The 18,559-nt window shown below is 29.4% G+C and overlaps 1 protein-coding gene across 6 annotated transcripts; it reads right to left on the bottom strand.

The window, feature by feature from the left end:
- Window positions 1–1,253: 1,253 nt before the first annotated feature.
- On the bottom strand, window positions 1,254–7,079 carry LOC111372059 (prohibitin-1, mitochondrial-like). 6 transcript variants are annotated; one of them, XM_022994214.1, is made up of 7 exons: window positions 6,936–7,079; window positions 6,602–6,680; window positions 5,742–5,972; window positions 4,040–4,156; window positions 2,939–3,109; window positions 1,968–2,180; window positions 1,254–1,672 (listed from the first exon to the last, which is right to left on the bottom strand). In XM_022994214.1, the coding sequence occupies exons 3-7, from the start codon at window positions 5,916–5,918 to the stop codon at window positions 1,478–1,480; spliced, it is 873 nt and encodes a 290-aa protein (XP_022849982.1). In that variant the 5' UTR covers window positions 5,919–5,972; window positions 6,602–6,680; window positions 6,936–7,079; the 3' UTR covers window positions 1,254–1,477. The 6 variants fall into 6 exon arrangements, with proteins under 6 accessions (XP_022849982.1, XP_022849984.1, XP_022849983.1 ...); XM_022994216.1 differs by having other exon boundaries at window positions 5,742–5,943; XM_022994215.1 differs by having other exon boundaries at window positions 5,742–5,929.
- Between the last annotated feature and the right edge of the window lie 11,480 nt (window positions 7,080–18,559).

Raw genomic sequence — 18,559 nt, 5'->3', positions numbered from 1 at the left:
AATACATATATTATAATTTTTTTTTTCTTGAAACGATTTACATAGTGATTGGGGTCAGACTAAGCGACGTGGATGACTAGTTCGATTTCCAACAAAACGATCGAGAATTCTCAATAAGTACTCAATTTGTTAAATAAATAATTTTCTATCGACTATTAAGTCGAATAAAAAAGAATGAATTAAAGTGAGATATGCGAAGTATCTGTATTTGAAAGTTGGGGAAAAGTTTGATATCAATTAGAGGTTTAATCGATTACGCAAGCATATATAGCACATGGTTTTTACTTGTTTTCGTCCTATTTAATGAAAACTACTTCCTCTCTTTATATCTTAACTTTATAGTGTGGAATAATATGGGAAGCAAAAGAGGTGGTACAATATAACGAATTAGTCGTAATAAATATTTTTTATTCAATCGATTTTCATAATTGTTTTTATTTTTTTATTTTTTACTAAGCTTATTTGGTACATATTTTTTCAAAAATTATTTTGAACCACACATTCTATAGGATGACAACTTTTTTTTTCATTTTTCAACTACACATTCTTCAAAATAAATTATATTTCATGTTAATTATTTTTTTAAATTTATAAAATGAATTAGTTTACAAGTCTTCATTGGAAAAGAATTTATAAACAATTTAATTTATAGATAGATAGAATTGACGATAAATAAGTGAATAATACTTGTGAATCTATTAAAATTATACTCAATCATCGATATATGATTTATGAATTTTATCAAATGGAGATTGAAATTTTTAAAAAAAAATTATAATTAAAAAGTTCGCATAGCTCACAATTGACTAAGCCCTTTTTGGACAACCATTATTTGAGGAAAATGAAATTTTGAAATGTGTAATTAAAAAGTAAAAAAAAAAATTTTAATTTACGTGCAAAATATTGCACCAAATAACTACGGCCAAGGCGGATTGTACTTTGTGTCAAACATATGCTAAAAATTGTACCAAATAACTACGGTCAACGCGGATTGTACTTTGTGCATTTAACGTGTTAAATGCAGCATTACTAAGCTGGACCGTTAGATGAACACACGCATGATGTCACATTTTATTCAATTAAAAAAGATTTTCCAGAAATTTAAAAAAAATGAGAAAAAAAAAATATATATATATATATATATATATCATATTATTTCACAAGTTTACATATTTATCGATATCATCAAGTTAAAATAACAAATCAAGTCACAGTCAAGATCATTGAAAAAATGCACAAGGCATCTGCAAGGATAATCCAATCTTCATACAGTACCCTGCAATAAAGCATTTATTTTCGAACAAAAACATCATAGAATACTCAGAAAGACAACAAATTGAGACATGCACGGAGTTTGAAGAAGATTTCCAAAAGATTTGCCTTTTTAAGGAACTAGTTTCTGAATCCCATGTACAAGAAACAGAGAGCGCCTTTAACCAGAGTCGAAAATCTAAATAAAGAGTTCATCCATCTTACATTATTGCTTCCTCCCAGGCTCCAAGTTTAAATTTTGAAGGTTCAGCAAGAGATCATCAGAATTTAAGAACACCTTGTTGTTTGAATTTGCGATAGTATGAGAAATTTCCCTAGATGCTTCGATCCTCCTCAATGTGATAAATGCAGGATTGTTGGCAATGGCTTCACCAATGAGCTGAGCACTCTTGGCCTCACCCTGGTAGCCAAAGAGAGAGAAGTTTGTAATTGAGTGCAATAAAAATTTCCAAACTGAAACCAATGGAAATCTATGGTTGAGAACAAAAACTAGAACTGTCTTCTATAATAACAGTCTTTGTTTGACCACGTTGGGCTATCAATGTAACAGCAAGTTCCAAAAAACCCACAAAAAGTGAAATACATACATCTCACTTTTAGTGATGAATTACTATGAAATTACCCTTAACAAGGTAGTGACAAAATGATAGAAAATTAAATTACGAAAAGATCAGAGTTCAAGCATGGATTCTTACCTGTGCTCTAATGATAGCACTTCGTTTATCTTGCTCAGCTTTGTCCACCACAAACTTAGCTCTCTCTGCCTCTTGAGCAGCTACCTGTTTAGCTTCAATTGCAGCAGTAAATTCTCTCCCAAAAGTCAGGCTTGTAATGGACACATCATCCAATGCAATGTTGAAGTTGGCAGCTCTCTGTGTCAGTATTTGCCTTATTTCCCGACTGACAGCCTACATAAAACACAAAAATAATATGAATAGATTATATAACAGCAGATCAATTTACAGCTTGACTACCAGTACATCCAGAATCACCATCAAAACAATTGAATGAACCATTTTTTTATTCGATCTAATGCCATGGACCCACCCTGAAGTGAGATTATAACACCTTTTCATATGCCTTACCAAAAGGTCGTTTTTTCCTCTTACTCAAGCTTACCTCCAAAAGCGTGTGCCCCAACCATCTAACTGGTATTCCGTCTTCCATTTGTACTCTTCCATTTCACAGGAGTAATTATTTTATTTCATGGTTACTCGATTACCAAATATCCACCTCTGAGACAAGCTTCTCAAGTTAATCTTTTTTACACGTCCAACAATACTTGCAAATTTTTGCTCATAGAGATTTTATGATGACTACATCGAACACCAAAATCATAATATCTTCTTCCTATAACCAACACAAACATTGTTTGATTCTATAATGAAGTACAGGAACAATGACTAAAGTTGCTTCTTCATTCAATATTAATATCTTTAATGCTCCAATTCGTGCAGTCATCTCAAAGATTCACTAGAACAAAGTCCATTCGTTGGAACTTATCATTCATTTACCTACTCGGAATAATTTTCAGTAGGAATAATTTTCTAACTGAATGAACATTGGCTGAAACCAGTGGTTTTAACATTACCTTTAACTGTTTATTCTTAATAATCATGACATCAAAAAGGAATATTAATAGTCTAAGAATGGCATAGCAATTTACCTCTCTCTGAGTGATAAGCTGGCTTGCGTTATACTGTGCAACAACAGCTTTCAAAGTTTCATGAATAATTGAAGGCAGAACTCTCTCATTGTAGTTTTCGCCAAGAGTTCGGTATATAGTGGGTAATTGGTCAGGAATTGGACGCGTGAGAACCCGAAGACCAATTTTTACCTGCACAGATAAAGAACAAAACCAAGTATAGAGGCTTTTCATATGCATAAAAACAAGTTCCATTCATCAACAAAAAAGCACTTACATAAACTAATACATAGATCTAAACTGGCAAATCAAATAGATACTAACATCTATTTACCACAATATCTAATATCAAAGTAAATAATTAACACAATGATGATCTCTCATTTGGAAGCTGATACATGCATTTTTTCACAGAACCCTACCCTCGGTCAATGCTAGACGGACTACTGAAACAAGCGAGATACCGCAAAGGCACCCCATGATGCCACGTCACCTCCTTAATGAATTGCAGGAGAGAGACTTCTAATGCTTAGAACTCCAAGTTGCATTTCTACTAGGTGAAGAAAATTGGCCCATCAATAAACCCCTCACAATTGTACAAATGTGAATGAGTGGCTTCACAACTCAAAACGTGATAGAGTGACATCTGATAAGAAAATTATTAACAGTAAATGGATTATATTCAGTCAACTTAAGCATTTGTTTATTCAATAGGACTGCTTATTAGTGGTTATCAAGTAAAAAACAATTAAGTTTCAATTGCAAAATTTCACGTGGAGAAACAAGTATTTCAGATTAAATCATTAATGGCGGGGATATGAGGGGGAGCTCTCTGCTTTTATCATGTCTTGTAGTAAAAGATTCAAATTAGGTGGACAATCTCTTCCCAACAAGAGATTATTTCTATCATCCTTGTGCAATCCAGAAAAAGAAGGGGAAAAAAATAAATAAATAAATACAGTGTGTTATCATATAGGACAGGATGTGTTTCCCATATATTTCAGATAACATTCAAATGAGAAACAAAATTCTTGTATCTTGACCTTGCATAAAGGGGGGTCTCCAAACCTCAAAGCAGATTTGTGTGCACGTGTGTGTTGGAGGAGAAGGGTGGGGGCTTACCATCTGAAGGTCACGACTACCAGAAGTGCTTTCCACTAGATTTGGTCGTGCACGAACATCGTAAATGATTGGCCTCTCAAACCATGGGATCATCAAGTGTGTTCCTTCAGGATAAACCTATACATCCAGCATTAAAATAAATGTAATGAAAAATTTCTTTTCATAAGATGGAATATATAATAAGACTGAAACTCCAGGTTCATAGTAAAAGTGTACATATAGAAAGCTATAGGCCGACTGAACAAATCCATAAGGAGATAGTGAGAATATATGAAAATTTGAGGAACACATACATTAAGAATGTACCACAGAATTGAGGCAACATTTATCCATTACTGGTGACGCATTGTGGAAATGCCAAAGATAAAGTAGACTTATTTTCTTAGCTCCCCCCGTTTGGCCCCTATTAAATTACATTTCATTCTTCTCTCTCCTATTTCGAATCATACAATCTTCCATAAGATAATATTAAACGTAAACCGAAAACTTTTCCTTCTTTTTCAACCACTTATTTTTCAAAAAAATACTATTCCACCCATTTTCATTTCAAGAAATGGAGGCCAAACGGGGGTTTAGTTTCAACATTTACACCAGGACAAAAGAATGCATGACAAAAATCATCCAAATCCTACCCACTTCTCTCATACTAATACAATTTGAAATTCAGAAATCACAAGATATCCTCCTCTACACATTGTTCTTTAATCAACAGGTCGGAAACACTGCAGGATGAATCAAAAGTAATATATAGAAAGAATTGCAAGATTTTGTCAAACTGTGACACACCCAGGAAAATATGTTTTGTAATGGTCATGTCAATTGTCCAGAAAAATATCCCCTCTCCAGATGCAAATAAATCAGAGAAAAGTCGCATATTAATTGCTATGTTCTATGGCATGTATGCTTTTTCCACGTAACATTAAAACATTAGTAAAATGTATTTAAAGAAGGCATTTATTCCACTGTTGGAATTCTCTTGCTGCTTTAAACTCAAGGTGATAAGATGCAGTTATGTGCATTTCAACACAAGATGACAAGCTAGAAGAGAGATTATTAAGCTGAGCTGCATCACATTCTAATATTTTTTACGATTAAATCCATTAAACTACAGAGACTTTAGCAGCATGGGCAGAAAGGGAGGCAGTCTTTCCTGAGAGAGGTGTGGCACATAAACCTTCAGCTGGAGAGCTCACAACATAAACTTTATACAGAAAGCTGTAAATTATACAAATTGAGCTAGAAGCACAATCACCCAAGATTTCGGTCAGCATAATGGTTCACATTTATCAAAAACAGACTACACAAGGAAACTGGACATCTAGCCTTTTATCAACATTAAATTTTACAAGCAAAAGCAGTAACAAGATACCGATTTCTTAGATGACATAACCAGTAAATTGAGCAAGTAGAGCGAAAAATACAACTAGGTGTTGAAACTATGACCTTGTTTGACAACCATTATATGAAAACTCTTTTATCTACATACTCATTTTCAACCACATATTCACACAATAAAATATTCTGCATGTAAACCCAAAACTTTTCCCTACTTTTTAATTATAAATTCTCCGAAAATCACTATTCAAAATATTGCTTTCCCAAATAATGAACATCAAACAGGGGCAAATTCCAAACATTACAAGCATTCAAAGAAGCAATTAAATGTCAAGTCTGCTCTTGGAAATTGGGAGCAAGAAAAGACCTTTTCTTTGATACCAACAATACGGTTGAAAACAACAGCTCGGTGCCCTCCCTCAACATTGTATAGACTGTTGGCAACTCCATACACGCCAATCCCAGCAATGACTCCCAATTTAATTAAAGCAGATGCAGCACCTCCGCCAGGCATCTTGGGAACCTTGATATTGTTCAGATTCATCTTCTGAACTTCTGCACGATAGCAACTTACAGTACTAACCCATCAAATATTATGCTTTACAAAAAAAGGTGATTGTTAAAAAAGAACTTCCGGCCTATTTTAAATAAATCAAATGTAATGTATACAAATGTAAAGGCATGACATGTCAAATTCAGATGAATATTGAGCTAAATATAATTGAAATACTGTTGTGAAAATTACAAGCCCAAAGAGGCCTTGAAACAGGTAATGGAAAAGATGTTTAATCAATTAATCCGAAGATATAAATTTAACAACAAGGGGAACACATTGCCTATTTTAAAGTAATCAAATGCATAGCATACAAATGGCAAAGTCTGAGCTCTTATATTTCTCTAGAAGAAGATAAGTCCTTTACCCCAAAGAGACTTGCCAATATACAATAGCAAAAGGGTCATCTTAATTTTGGAAACAGAGTGTTTAACAAAAAGGAAAACGTGTGAATTAAGGTGTTCATTACAAGGTAAGGCGACATTGTAAAACATTTTTCTCTCAAAGAACCAATTAAAAAAGACTTTAAATAAGTTTTAGTGCAACATAAACGATAAAAATCAAAAGCCAAATCAATTACACTATGACCACAATCTAGTTACGTGCAGGTTAAACTTTTCAAGCATCAAATGACCCAATAACATTTACCAAAAAACACATAATTAAACAGTAACCTTTATTTCTTCTCCAGTATTCTGAAATGCAATGTGAAACTCCACAGCAGATTAATTATCCACGAAACGAGCACCAACCCTTCACCAACACGCACAAAGGATTAGAAGAACAGCTAAGTATTCAAAAGTCAAAACTTTAAAAGGAAAAAAAAACAGTCAAACTCTAATATACTTCCGACCCAAATTTCCTTACATCAAAAATCAAATTCACAAGTAAAATATCATATACAAACTTTAAACATGCATCCAAAACAATCGAGCTGGAGCATATAAACTTACGAACAAATTCATGGGTTCATCTGAGGAGAGAGAGAGAAAAACGAGATCTCAGTACCTTTGATGGAAATAGATATGAGAAATCAAAATTTGGAGAAAGTGAGACTGTGAGAGTGAAAATTAAGGGGTTTTAGAGGCGAGTTTTTTCTATTTGGCTATCACTATATCATTTCTATTGCCCTTAATAAAAGAGGAAATAGAGATCTGAAAAAATAATTATTTGAATAATAACCTTTAAACAATAATTTTTTCAAAAATACCCCTTATAAAGAATTTGCAACCAAAGCCACTACAATGTATAAAAATCATCAATTAGGTTTTCAAAGAAATATAGATCATAAATTTTTAATAAATTTAAATCCAAATATTATACAAAATTTTATTGATCTAAGAAATGCAACAAATAATGAATTAACTTATTTAAAAGATAATAAATTTAAATCCAAATATTATACAAAATTTTATTGATCTAAGAAATGCAACAAATAATGAATTAACTTATTTAAAAGAAGAGCTGAAGAGTTTCTTTACAAAATATTTAGATCCAAAATTAAAATATAAAAACGTTCATATAGATAATAGAGCAATCAAAATAGAAAATGATATACATAAAATAATTCTTAACCTGGAAAGAAGAATTAAAAAATTAGATATAATTATTGAAGAAAAAGTTTTAACAAAAGATATTGAATTTTATAAATTTTATTGTGACATTTTAAAAACTTATGAAGATTTTAATTGGCTCAAAAATCTTAACCCCTCCGCTGCACGTTTCTATGAAATGGTATCAGAGCCATGTTACGAACCAAAAATTATGATAAACATAGTAGATGAAGAAAATATAATTGAAAATTTTTTAAAAAAAGTTGAAAAACATAAAAAACCAAGTTATCCCTACCTACCTAAAAATATTACAAATGAAAGTTTTGAGAATATACACAAAAGATTAGAAAATTTAGAACATAATCTACAAGTAGGAAATGCTCTTTTAGATAAGAACCTTAAAGGAAAAGATATGATTATAATTAATCCACCTCAAGATTTTAGGATAACACAAAAAGATAATAATAAAGGAAAAAAGTATGAAGAAAATCAATATATGATTACAGATGTAGAAGAATTAGAACAAAAATTCTTAGAATCTACTGGTGAAAAGTATGATAAATATAAAAAACAGTTAGAAAAATTAACTGAAAAATGGAAAATACGAAGATGAATACCAATCCATCATCAAGTCGAAATATAAAAACTCTTAGAATTTATGAAAAATTCCAAGATGATAGTGATATAGAACCAATTGAATATTTTGGAGATCTAAGTAGTGAATGCAGTAGTATTTATGAATTAGATACATCCTCATCTGAGGAAGAATTTGAGGAAAGAGTATATATGAATCAAGTGATGCAACAATCAGAAATAGAAATAGAAACAACTGAAAAAAGTTGAAGACTCTAAGATAAGTAAACTCAAGAATTTAAGTATTGTTAAACCATCAAGTTCACAATATTCCATCAAAACTAGATATGTAAATCAAGAAGGATATAAGAAGAATCTTCTTGTCCTCATAGATACTGGAGCAGATAAAAATCTTGTAAATGCTAAATTTGTTAGTCATTTAATAGACTTTGAAATACCATAATCATATATATTTAAGGATTATTTAGGAAATAATCTTGAAATAAGAAAATATGTAAAGTTCCTTCTCATACATATAGGGGAAGATCAGAAAGAATATACTAAAAAAATAATTTTATATAAAGATGAATTATATGGAGTTGGTCGTTCACCTATCCTACTAGGAATGAACTTTCTTGAAAAATATAGTCTTTATAAAATCTGCCAAGGATATTTAAAAATAATAGTTGATAATAATCCAATCATCATATCAAGAATAGATGAAAATATGAAATCACTGTCATCATGGAAAGAGTAATAAGTACTAATCCCATGAGTCCATCTATTGAAATTACACTCAATATAAAAAGTTATTGCAGAATTAAGTTTCTTGCTTACTTAGATACAGGAAGTACAATAAGTTTATACTTATCAAATGTACTACCATCGGAACACTAGAAATACAATTCAAAGAAGATAGTCACCGCTACAACAGCAGGTGGAAATAAAGTAATATACAACAAATATGCTACGCAAGTACGTTTTCTAATTTTCTTTGGAGAAGTATTTGTTGATACAATATATATGTCAACCACAATAGGATGTGATATTTTATTAGGACAAAATCTTCAATTAAAATATGCATCATTTACACAATATATTGATAAATATATGTTCACAATACCCTGTGCACACAAAATATTTACACCAAAAATAAATAAGGCTGTTACAATAGCATATAGAGACATAAACCATCAGAGTTCCTCAACCCAGCGTGGTGGATGTTGGAGTACAGAAAAATTTAAACCAATTACAGTTTTAAAAATGACAACAGAAAATATGTTAGAAAAATTGAAAAAAGAAATTTCTAAAATATATTCTGAAAATTCATTAGAAAAATGGAATACAGACAAAGTAAAGGCAAAAATAGAATTAACCAATCCAGACACTATTGTTAGAGTCAAACCCATGAAATATAGTGTAGATGACGAAAAGAAATTTAAAAACCAGATAAAAGGATTGCTAGAAGCCAAATTAATTAGGCATATTAAAAGTCCACATAGCAGCCCAACCTTTATGGTTAGAAAATATAGTGAGATAAAAAGAGGAAAAGTCAGAATGGTGATAAATTATAAAAAATTAAATGAAGTTACCAAATTTGATGGATACTACTTGTCAAATAAGGACACCCTTATTAAACAAGTACAAAACAAAAAGATATTTTCAAAATTTGATTATAAGTCAGGTTTTTGGCAAATCATGTTTACAGAAGTAAGTAAACCATTAACTGCATTTAGTACCCCCAATCCTTTAGGACAATACGAATAGAATGTAATGTCATTCGGGTTGAAAATGCACCACAGATATTCCAAAAAAGAATGGATGAGGTAATCAAACCAATTACTCATTTTTGTATTGCATATGTAGATGATTTACTTATTCATTCAAATAACATTGATGAACATATTGAACATCTTGAGAAATTTTGTTATATTATGAAAAAATATGGTATTACACTTTCTCAAAAGAAAGCTAAAATAGCTAAAACAGAAATATAATTTTTAGGATTATTTTTAAAAGAAGGAGAATTGCAATTGCAATCTCATATTGGAAAAAAACTTCAAGAATTTCCTGAAAAAATCAAAGATAAAAAACAATTACAAAGTTTCCTTAGTATATTGAATTATGTTGAAGGATTCATTGAAAATTGTGCCAAACTAAAAAAATTATTTTCTTCCAAAGTTAAGAAAAAAATATAATGTGGTTTTGGGAAGAACAAGATTGTGAAAATATAAGGAAGGTAAAAGAAGAATTAAAAGTATTGTCCAAACTTATAATTCCACAAGAAGAATATTTCTTTATCCTTGAAACTAATGCTTCAGATAATTACTGGGGAGCAGTATTAAAGGTTAAAAAGAATCATAAAGAATATAAATATGAAAAGAATTATTTTTGTCTTGAGATATTTGCAGACTATACACCAGGAACATTCAAAGAAATTGAAACAAGATATGAGACGAACAAGAAAGAACTCATTGCTGTAAAAAGGGGAGTTCAAAAATATGAAGATTATTTATTACCAAAGAAGTTCTTGATTAGAACTGATAATACTCAAGTTAAAGCCTTTTTAAAAAATAATGTTGATCCATCTATTACTAATAGATATATTATTAAGATACAAATTTGGTTTTCATAATTCAAATTTGATATTGAATACATAAAAGGTAAAACTAACTTTCTTCCTGATTATCTTAGCAGGGATGGAGTTAGAACAACTAAGGACAAAAGTTCAAATACTTGAGATAAAAGTTTCCTATTTGGAAACACAAATTCAAAATATCCAAGATAGCCTTCGAGGCAAAAATATAACCCTTGAGGTAGAAGTAACTTGTACCATGTCTAGTATCCCTTCACATGGACTTGTGAATACTAGAGCTCTTCCCGAGGATAAAGGGAAAGAGAAGAAGGTAATAGGAACCCCTTCACAGGGAATACTTAAGCCTATTACTGGTAATAAAGATACCAAAATTTCCATTAGGGAAGATATTCAAGATATCAAAAGCGAATGTAGCTCTTCACAGAGCCAAACTCAATATAAACTTTCTATTTAAAGAATAGATCCAAAAGATATTGTCAAGATATGCCATGAAACAAAAATTCCCAGAAAAGATAACTATGAAGAGTTATGTTCTTTAGTGTTATTTTTAATATTCTATCAGATTGGTATCTGGAGTTGGAAAGTGGATGAAGACTCTCCACTACTCAAAATACAACAAGATAAACTTCTATCCAGGAGCATCAGTCAACTGGGTACGAAATTGCTTTGAAATAGGAAATATACTCTGTATATATCCCAGCAAAGATCTCAAAGAAATAGCCCAACTTCCAGTTAACATCAGGCAAGTTGTTAAAAGATATACTGAAGTCGTCAAGACAACAAATATATACATCAGATTCCATTCAGCAACTATGTAATGGGATCCCGTTCTTGAATATATGCATACATCGTTCCATGTTATCAAAATGGGACTTACAAACCAATATTTTTTATCAACCAATCACAAGGTTGTTAAAAATGGATACCAAGATATTTTAAACATAATGCTCTACAGAAGAGCAAAAGGGTACAAAGAAATATTTGACCATGTAACTCAGATAATTACTGCAAAAGAAAAAAAATGGATTTATCCATCTGAAGACATATTATCTACTCTAATGCAAGGATGGCTACAAAGGAAGAAGATATTTGTTATCTCGACCATTTATTATCTGCAATTATCTCCAACCAAGTACATAGATCAGAAGATATGGCTAAAGAACTGTGCAAATTACTCTGGAACTACAGTGATCACCATTGTGAATACTATGTAGAAGATATGAGTCAAGCATCTCTCAATAGTGAAGAATTCCCTGCAGAATTCTTTGATTCGAAAATGGAAAAGTGATGGTGACAAAAGTGGTCATTTATCACTACTTTAATAAAGAAATTTATTAAAAAAAAACTTTGGCTACTAAAAGACAAAAGATGGTGCAAAAGTCTCCACAATTGTGACTACTTATCCACCAGTTGTCATAAGTGGAAGACAAATTCAAAGATAAGGCATAAAATTTCAAAATGAGAGGTCCACCTAGCAAGAAGATAATGGAGAAATCGGTGTAGATAATATTATTGAGCTACCCAACAAAAGGAAGTGGAAAACACCTGTCAAGATAAGATTCTCAAAGGTTTCTAAAAAAAGGAGGCAAGAAGGGAGAATGAAGACATCTCGAAACAACTTATCTCTTAAACACTCTGAAGAAACACGTTTTAGATTTTTGTAATCTGTATACACCACTTCGTATTCAGAAAAATATTAGATAGTTTGAAGATAGCAAAGTTTGTAATAAGGTAATCACTTATGGAGTTCTAAACTTCATAAGGTGAGTACCAAAGGTATGTAAATATAGATTGTAAGAATGTACTATTTCAGTTTATGAATAGCAAAGTAAAGTTTGTTATGTTCAACAAAACTTTCATAAAAGGATTTCGTTAAATTTTTCATGATTCCTCGGCAGTACAAATAGAGATTTTAAAAGATTTTCAAAACATTGATTTTGAATGGATGTTAGCCATGCCAAAATACTCGTCTTTGATGAATGGTTTAGGGGAAAAAGACAGTTTTTTAACAAAATTGTAGCACCTTGTGTGTGAGTTATCTTTTAAAATTTCGTTCCAAGTAAGAACTTGATTCTGAAAAGAGTTTAGATAGAGGTGAAAACAGAGACTCTAGATACTGTGAGATAGCGTCTGTGGTAACACGGCTAGTTCTCTAGAATGAGAAATACAACCTTAATTGAAAAACTTTTTGCGGAAGCAGTTGTGGACCCAAATGATTTCAAAAAACATTTTAAATCTTTACTTGATTCAGAAGATTGATTAAGTACATGCAAAGCATCTATAAGAGCATACTGGAGGGAAATCCTGTTTACTTCCATTCGATTACTGTAAGTTTATTTACTCGCTTTTATATGCTCATACTTTGATTAATTCTGATGAACAATTCACAAGCATCCACATCCACTTCTTACGATGATAATAATATCAGATTATACTTAGATGAGAAATATATTTTGTTTTTATTTAAACTAGCTGAAAAGTCTGAAAACATATTTCCTGTTAGTCAAGAAAAAATTGAAAAAATATATCAAGATATAGATTATTTTTGTAAGCATAATATAAGATTTGATTCTGTAAGAACTAGTAGAGAAATAAGAAAGGTAGAAGATATTATAACTAAACATAGAGATATACAAGAAAAAGTCTCAGAATGATTAGTTCGAGGATACATAACTAAGAAAGATCAGCCCAGAATTTTTAAAGAATTATCAAGAAACAAAGAATATTTAAAGGTATTTAAAAAATTGAAAAATACAGATATAGGTCCTGATTAATAAGTCCCGAAAGATACAGGATACATCTTGCAAATAATAAAAGTAAAAGTAAAATAATATTTCCAATAGAAAAGACCATTGTGGAAAATAGGATCAATAATCCGGTCATTTAGAAGATTGCCCCTTAATAAAATGATTCTTTCTATACTGTGACATATATTTTAATGTTTTAAATATTTTATCTTATATTTAATATATTATATTTTTCAAAAGATGCATCCATATTTTCTAATTGGGAATACATATTTTTTATTACATCTAACATTCTTTCTAATAAATTATCTAATCCTTTAATTATATATCTTAGCATTTAATAATCATCAAATCATACAATTAATCCCTTTGATTCTCTAAGATCTAAAAAAATTCGTTCTAATTTTAACAAAATTTAATAGTTTTACCTTAGATTTGATCCGGATCTTTATTCTTAGAACCAAGTAACCTTTGAACTCTGAATATGTAAGCTGCTTCCTTTAACGATCTCCTGCTTTCACGAAATCTTTACAATTTCAGCTTCTTACTCTCACTGTATCAATCTTTAAGAAAAAAATTCTAGATTTCTGTTAAAGAAAAACTCTCTTTTTACTAAAATAAGAAGGAAACTTTCTATTTGATCTTTCAAGAATCTATGGGAATAAATATTTAGAAACTCATATTGATATCAAAATATTGGAATTTTATTTCTATCAGAACTTTTACAAGATTTCTATTTGGTACAAAGGGACTTCCAGAAAAACTGATTTTTCAAACTAAAGATGGCTTAGGAACAACTATTGATTACAATTCGGGATTTCAAAATAAGATGAGATGTCCTCTATCTATGACAATGTCTCTATTTATACAAGTTTATGAGACTCTGTTACATCATTGAGTATATCAACAAAGGCACACTTGCCTCTCTATTATTTTCCTCCTTGAGCCTACATTTTCACATGCTGCTCAACTTTTTATCCAAAGAGCATCTTTTTATATTATTGCTCTTTTTCTTCAATGTGTTCATATGCAGCTGTATTATTGTTCTCCATACACCTTTATCAAAGGTGCTATATTATTGTCCTCTTCCTTTGTTTCTTCACATGCAGTTGGAGCACTCTCTTAGCTGACAAGATTCTTTTATAGTGGTAGGATATTTTGAAAATTGATGTATATCGAATCTTGTAATATAGTCATTTAAAATTTCTGATTTTTCATATCCTCCATTGGATACCAACATCCAATTTTCATATTGGCACAAGCATGAGAATTTTTTATCAAACAACTTTTTGGCAATGTTGTAGATGACTTTAATTCCAAGTGCTCTCCTATGTTCGATCCATGATTTTGTCATTGTCAGAACTTTTCTATTATTTTCTGTAACATCTATTTGAAAATTGGTAGCAACATATCCAATTGAGATTATGTATTCAATTGGATAGTAAATAACTTCATCATATTCTGGACTTATTGAATAGAATTTCAAATATATTTTTCGTCCCTTGGCAAATCTGGATACTTTTTTTTATGAATATGTCATCAAATTTCGAAATTTCAATCAAATCGTTTCCTGGATATATCAAATCTATGAATCCAAAGTCTGCCATAATTTTTATAAATGAAGGGTCTCCTTCTTCCATGACTGTTATTTTGGGATAAATATTATTTTCTGGAAAGATGAAATATGAATCAGTCATTTTTATTTCATAAGCAATTTTGACTATTTCGACATATTTTTCTTCTTTTGGATCTAAAGGGATTTTATCTTCTTGGTCTATGATGCTAATTGTTTTGGTATTTCTTTTATCTCTATGTATCATAATTTTTTTGGTTGATAATACTGAAATGGAATCTCCTTTATTATCAGTTGGTATGTTGTCACGTCTGAGTCCACTGCTGCTTCTAGCTGTCCCTATTTGGTATTGGTTTAAAAAACTCATTTCTGAACTCTTTGGTATATCTGTCTCAGACGGTATATCTTTTAGTTGTGCTGTAATAGCATCAACTTGATTTTTGAGTTCTATGGCATATTTATGATGCTCAGTAGTAATATTCAACAATATTTTTATATTTGGGTTGACCATCTCTGAGATTTGGGTTGCTCCAAAGTTTATATCTTCGGATTTTTTTTAAAGAAAATTTGTCCTTTTTTGTATATGTAGGATATATTGGTATAATTCCATGACCTTGGCTTTATCTATCAGCAAATTCTATATTTCTGCTGAGAAAATCTGTAAGAAAATTATTAGCTCCTTTAATATGGACAATATCAAAGTTATAAAATGCTAAATAAGCTTGGCATCTATAGAGCCTTCTGTATTGGGGTTCTGATTGTAATTTATTCCTGACTAATCCTACAATTTAAGAATTATCAGTTTCAACAGTAAATTTCTTGGATAATAAAAATAATGAGAACTTCTTTATTCCTCTAATAATTGCTAGTAATTCTTTCTCATGAGTAGTATATTTTATTTCTGCTTAGTTAAAAGTTTCACTTGAATATCTACAAATTTTATTTAAATCTGTTTTTAATATTACTGCCCAATATTTATCTGAGACATCTGTATTAATAATCAAATTATCTTTTTCATCTGGTAATCTTAATTTTGGTAAATTTTTGCATTCTTCTTTTAATAATTTAACTATTTCTGTATGTTCTTCATTCCATCCTTTAGTATTTGTTTTTCTAAATAATACTTGGATTTTATATCTTATCTTAGAAAGATTTTCAATAAATCCTTCTGCATAATTTAAACATTCTAAAAATCTTTGTATTTGTTTTTTGGATTATAATTTATCTGAAAAACTTTATATCTTTTTTGATATATGAGTCTGCAATTTTATTCCTCTTTTATCTATTGATAATCCAAGAAAGTTTATCTCTTATTTTTCTATTATTGATTTCTTTTCAGATAGTACAATTCCTTCTTTTTTTACATTCGTTAATAAATTGTATTAAATGATTTCTATGTTCTTTTTTACTATTAGAGCGTATTAATATATCATCTATATAAACGATTAGAAATTCATTAAGTTTTTAAATATATTATCCATCTTTTTTTGATATATTTGTGATGCATTTTTAGATCAAATGACATAACTAACCATTCATATTTTCTTGAAGTGTGCTAAATGCAATATATTGTATACTATTTTCTTCCATTTTTATTTGCCAAAATCCTGATTTACAATCAAATTTAGAATAATATTATTTTTCTCTTGCAAGATTTATTAACACTTCTTTATTTGGTAGAAAGTAACCATCAAATTTAGTATATTTGTTTAATTCTTTATAATTTATGACTATCCTAACTTTTCCTCTAACTTGTTCAGAATGTTTTATAATCATAAAAGTGGACTACTATGAGGTCCGTTACTAGGTCTAATAAGTTTTTGTTCTAACAATTCTTTTATCTGATTTCTAAATTCTTATGTATCTTCTATAGTATACATCATTAGTCTGACTCTTATTATAACATTTTCTGTTAATTCCATTTTAGCTTTTGGGTGATGTGGTTTTCAAAATAATAATGGATTTTCTCTATTAATTTTTTCTAATTGTTCAATTATTTTTTCTATATTCATTTTTATTCTTGTTTTTAGAAAATTTTTTATACAATATTTTTTTTATTTCATTATATATGATTGGTTTTTTTCCTATTTATCACCACGCTGTGCTGACTGAACTCTATAAGGTTTAAATTCTCTAGAGATTTTTAATAAGTGTCCACAAGATGTTTGTAGTATTATCATATAATTATTTTATTTATAATATTGAAATTGTTGTATAAAATCATTTCCTAATAATAAATCACATTCTAATTTATCATATTTATATACTTTATTTATTGTAACTTGTTTACTTCCAATAATTATATTAACTTTATTAGCACTATTATTTATTTGAGTGCTCTTTCCTGTAACTACAGTTATTTTTATGTTACTATTATTATTCCATGATTTTATTAAAAAAACTTTCAAATATTGTTATATCACTTTCCGTACCTATTAAAACACAAATTGTTATATTTGTTTGTACAATAGTAATTTGTATATACAAAGCTAATGAAAAACTTTTCTGATTATTCATCTAATCCTTTTTACATAATGTAGTTTGTCCACTATGAACAATAAATAATCCTTTTCTTTTTATACTATAATTTTCTAATCCATTTAGAAAACACATTCCTAAAAGTATATGGGGGTTTATGTCCATACTCTTATCTATGTAACATGGTACTAAAAGATCTATTCATCCTTTTTTATTGGTACTTTAACTTCTAAATCTGTAATATGTACATGTCCATCAAAATTTATATACTTATATGGCTCAGTTTTATGAGTTATTAAACATTTATTTCTGATTGAAGTTATATGACATTCACTAGCTCCTGTATATATTAATATATTTGGTCCATTTATATATTCTCTTCCATTATAATATTCTCATTCTATTTTCATATTTCTAGCATTGATATATAGTTTTACTTCTTTTATTTTGTTGGTTTATCATAATTATCATTTAATTCAAACCTATTTTTATACTTATTTCTTTTAGGTGATTGTCTATCTAGTACTTTATCATAAAATTGTTTATAAAGTTGATTATATATAGGTGCATAACTTTCATATGTATTATGTAATTCTTGTTTGGAAATTCCTGCTGGATTATGCTTTCTTCCAGTATTCATTAAAACTTGGTATTCACTTATATCAGTTAAACTTAATTGATCAACGTTTTCTACGAATAAATCTAATTCTTCATTCTTTTTTTCTTCAACTTTTAATTTTTCTCTAGATTCTTCTTCCTCTTTTAATATTTTTTGTAATATATTCTTTCTAAATTCATCATCCATACTTCCTGTTTCTATTACTATATTCTCTTTTTCTATATGTTTCTTTTCTATTCGAGTCATTTCTTTTCTATAAATTTTTTTAATCTATTTTATTATCTTTATTTTTATTATTTTCTTTAAATTTTCTAATTTCAATTTTTAATATATTTATATCGTTTCTTGTTTCCTTTACTTCATTTCTTAAATCTTGTACATCATTTATTAACATTTTTATTAATGATTTTAATTCTTCCATATATTCACTTATTGACATCTTAATTTTTTCTTATTTCTAACTTATAGGTTAATTTGCATCTTTTGTCTTCCT

Source organism: Olea europaea, chromosome 23 (assembly GCF_002742605.1).
Source record: "Olea europaea var. sylvestris chromosome 23, O_europaea_v1, whole genome shotgun sequence".
NCBI classification, from domain to species: Eukaryota; Viridiplantae; Streptophyta; class Magnoliopsida; order Lamiales; family Oleaceae; genus Olea; species Olea europaea.
Note: the sequence above shows the minus strand (reverse complement) of the source record. Positions and strands in the feature narration are given on the sequence as shown.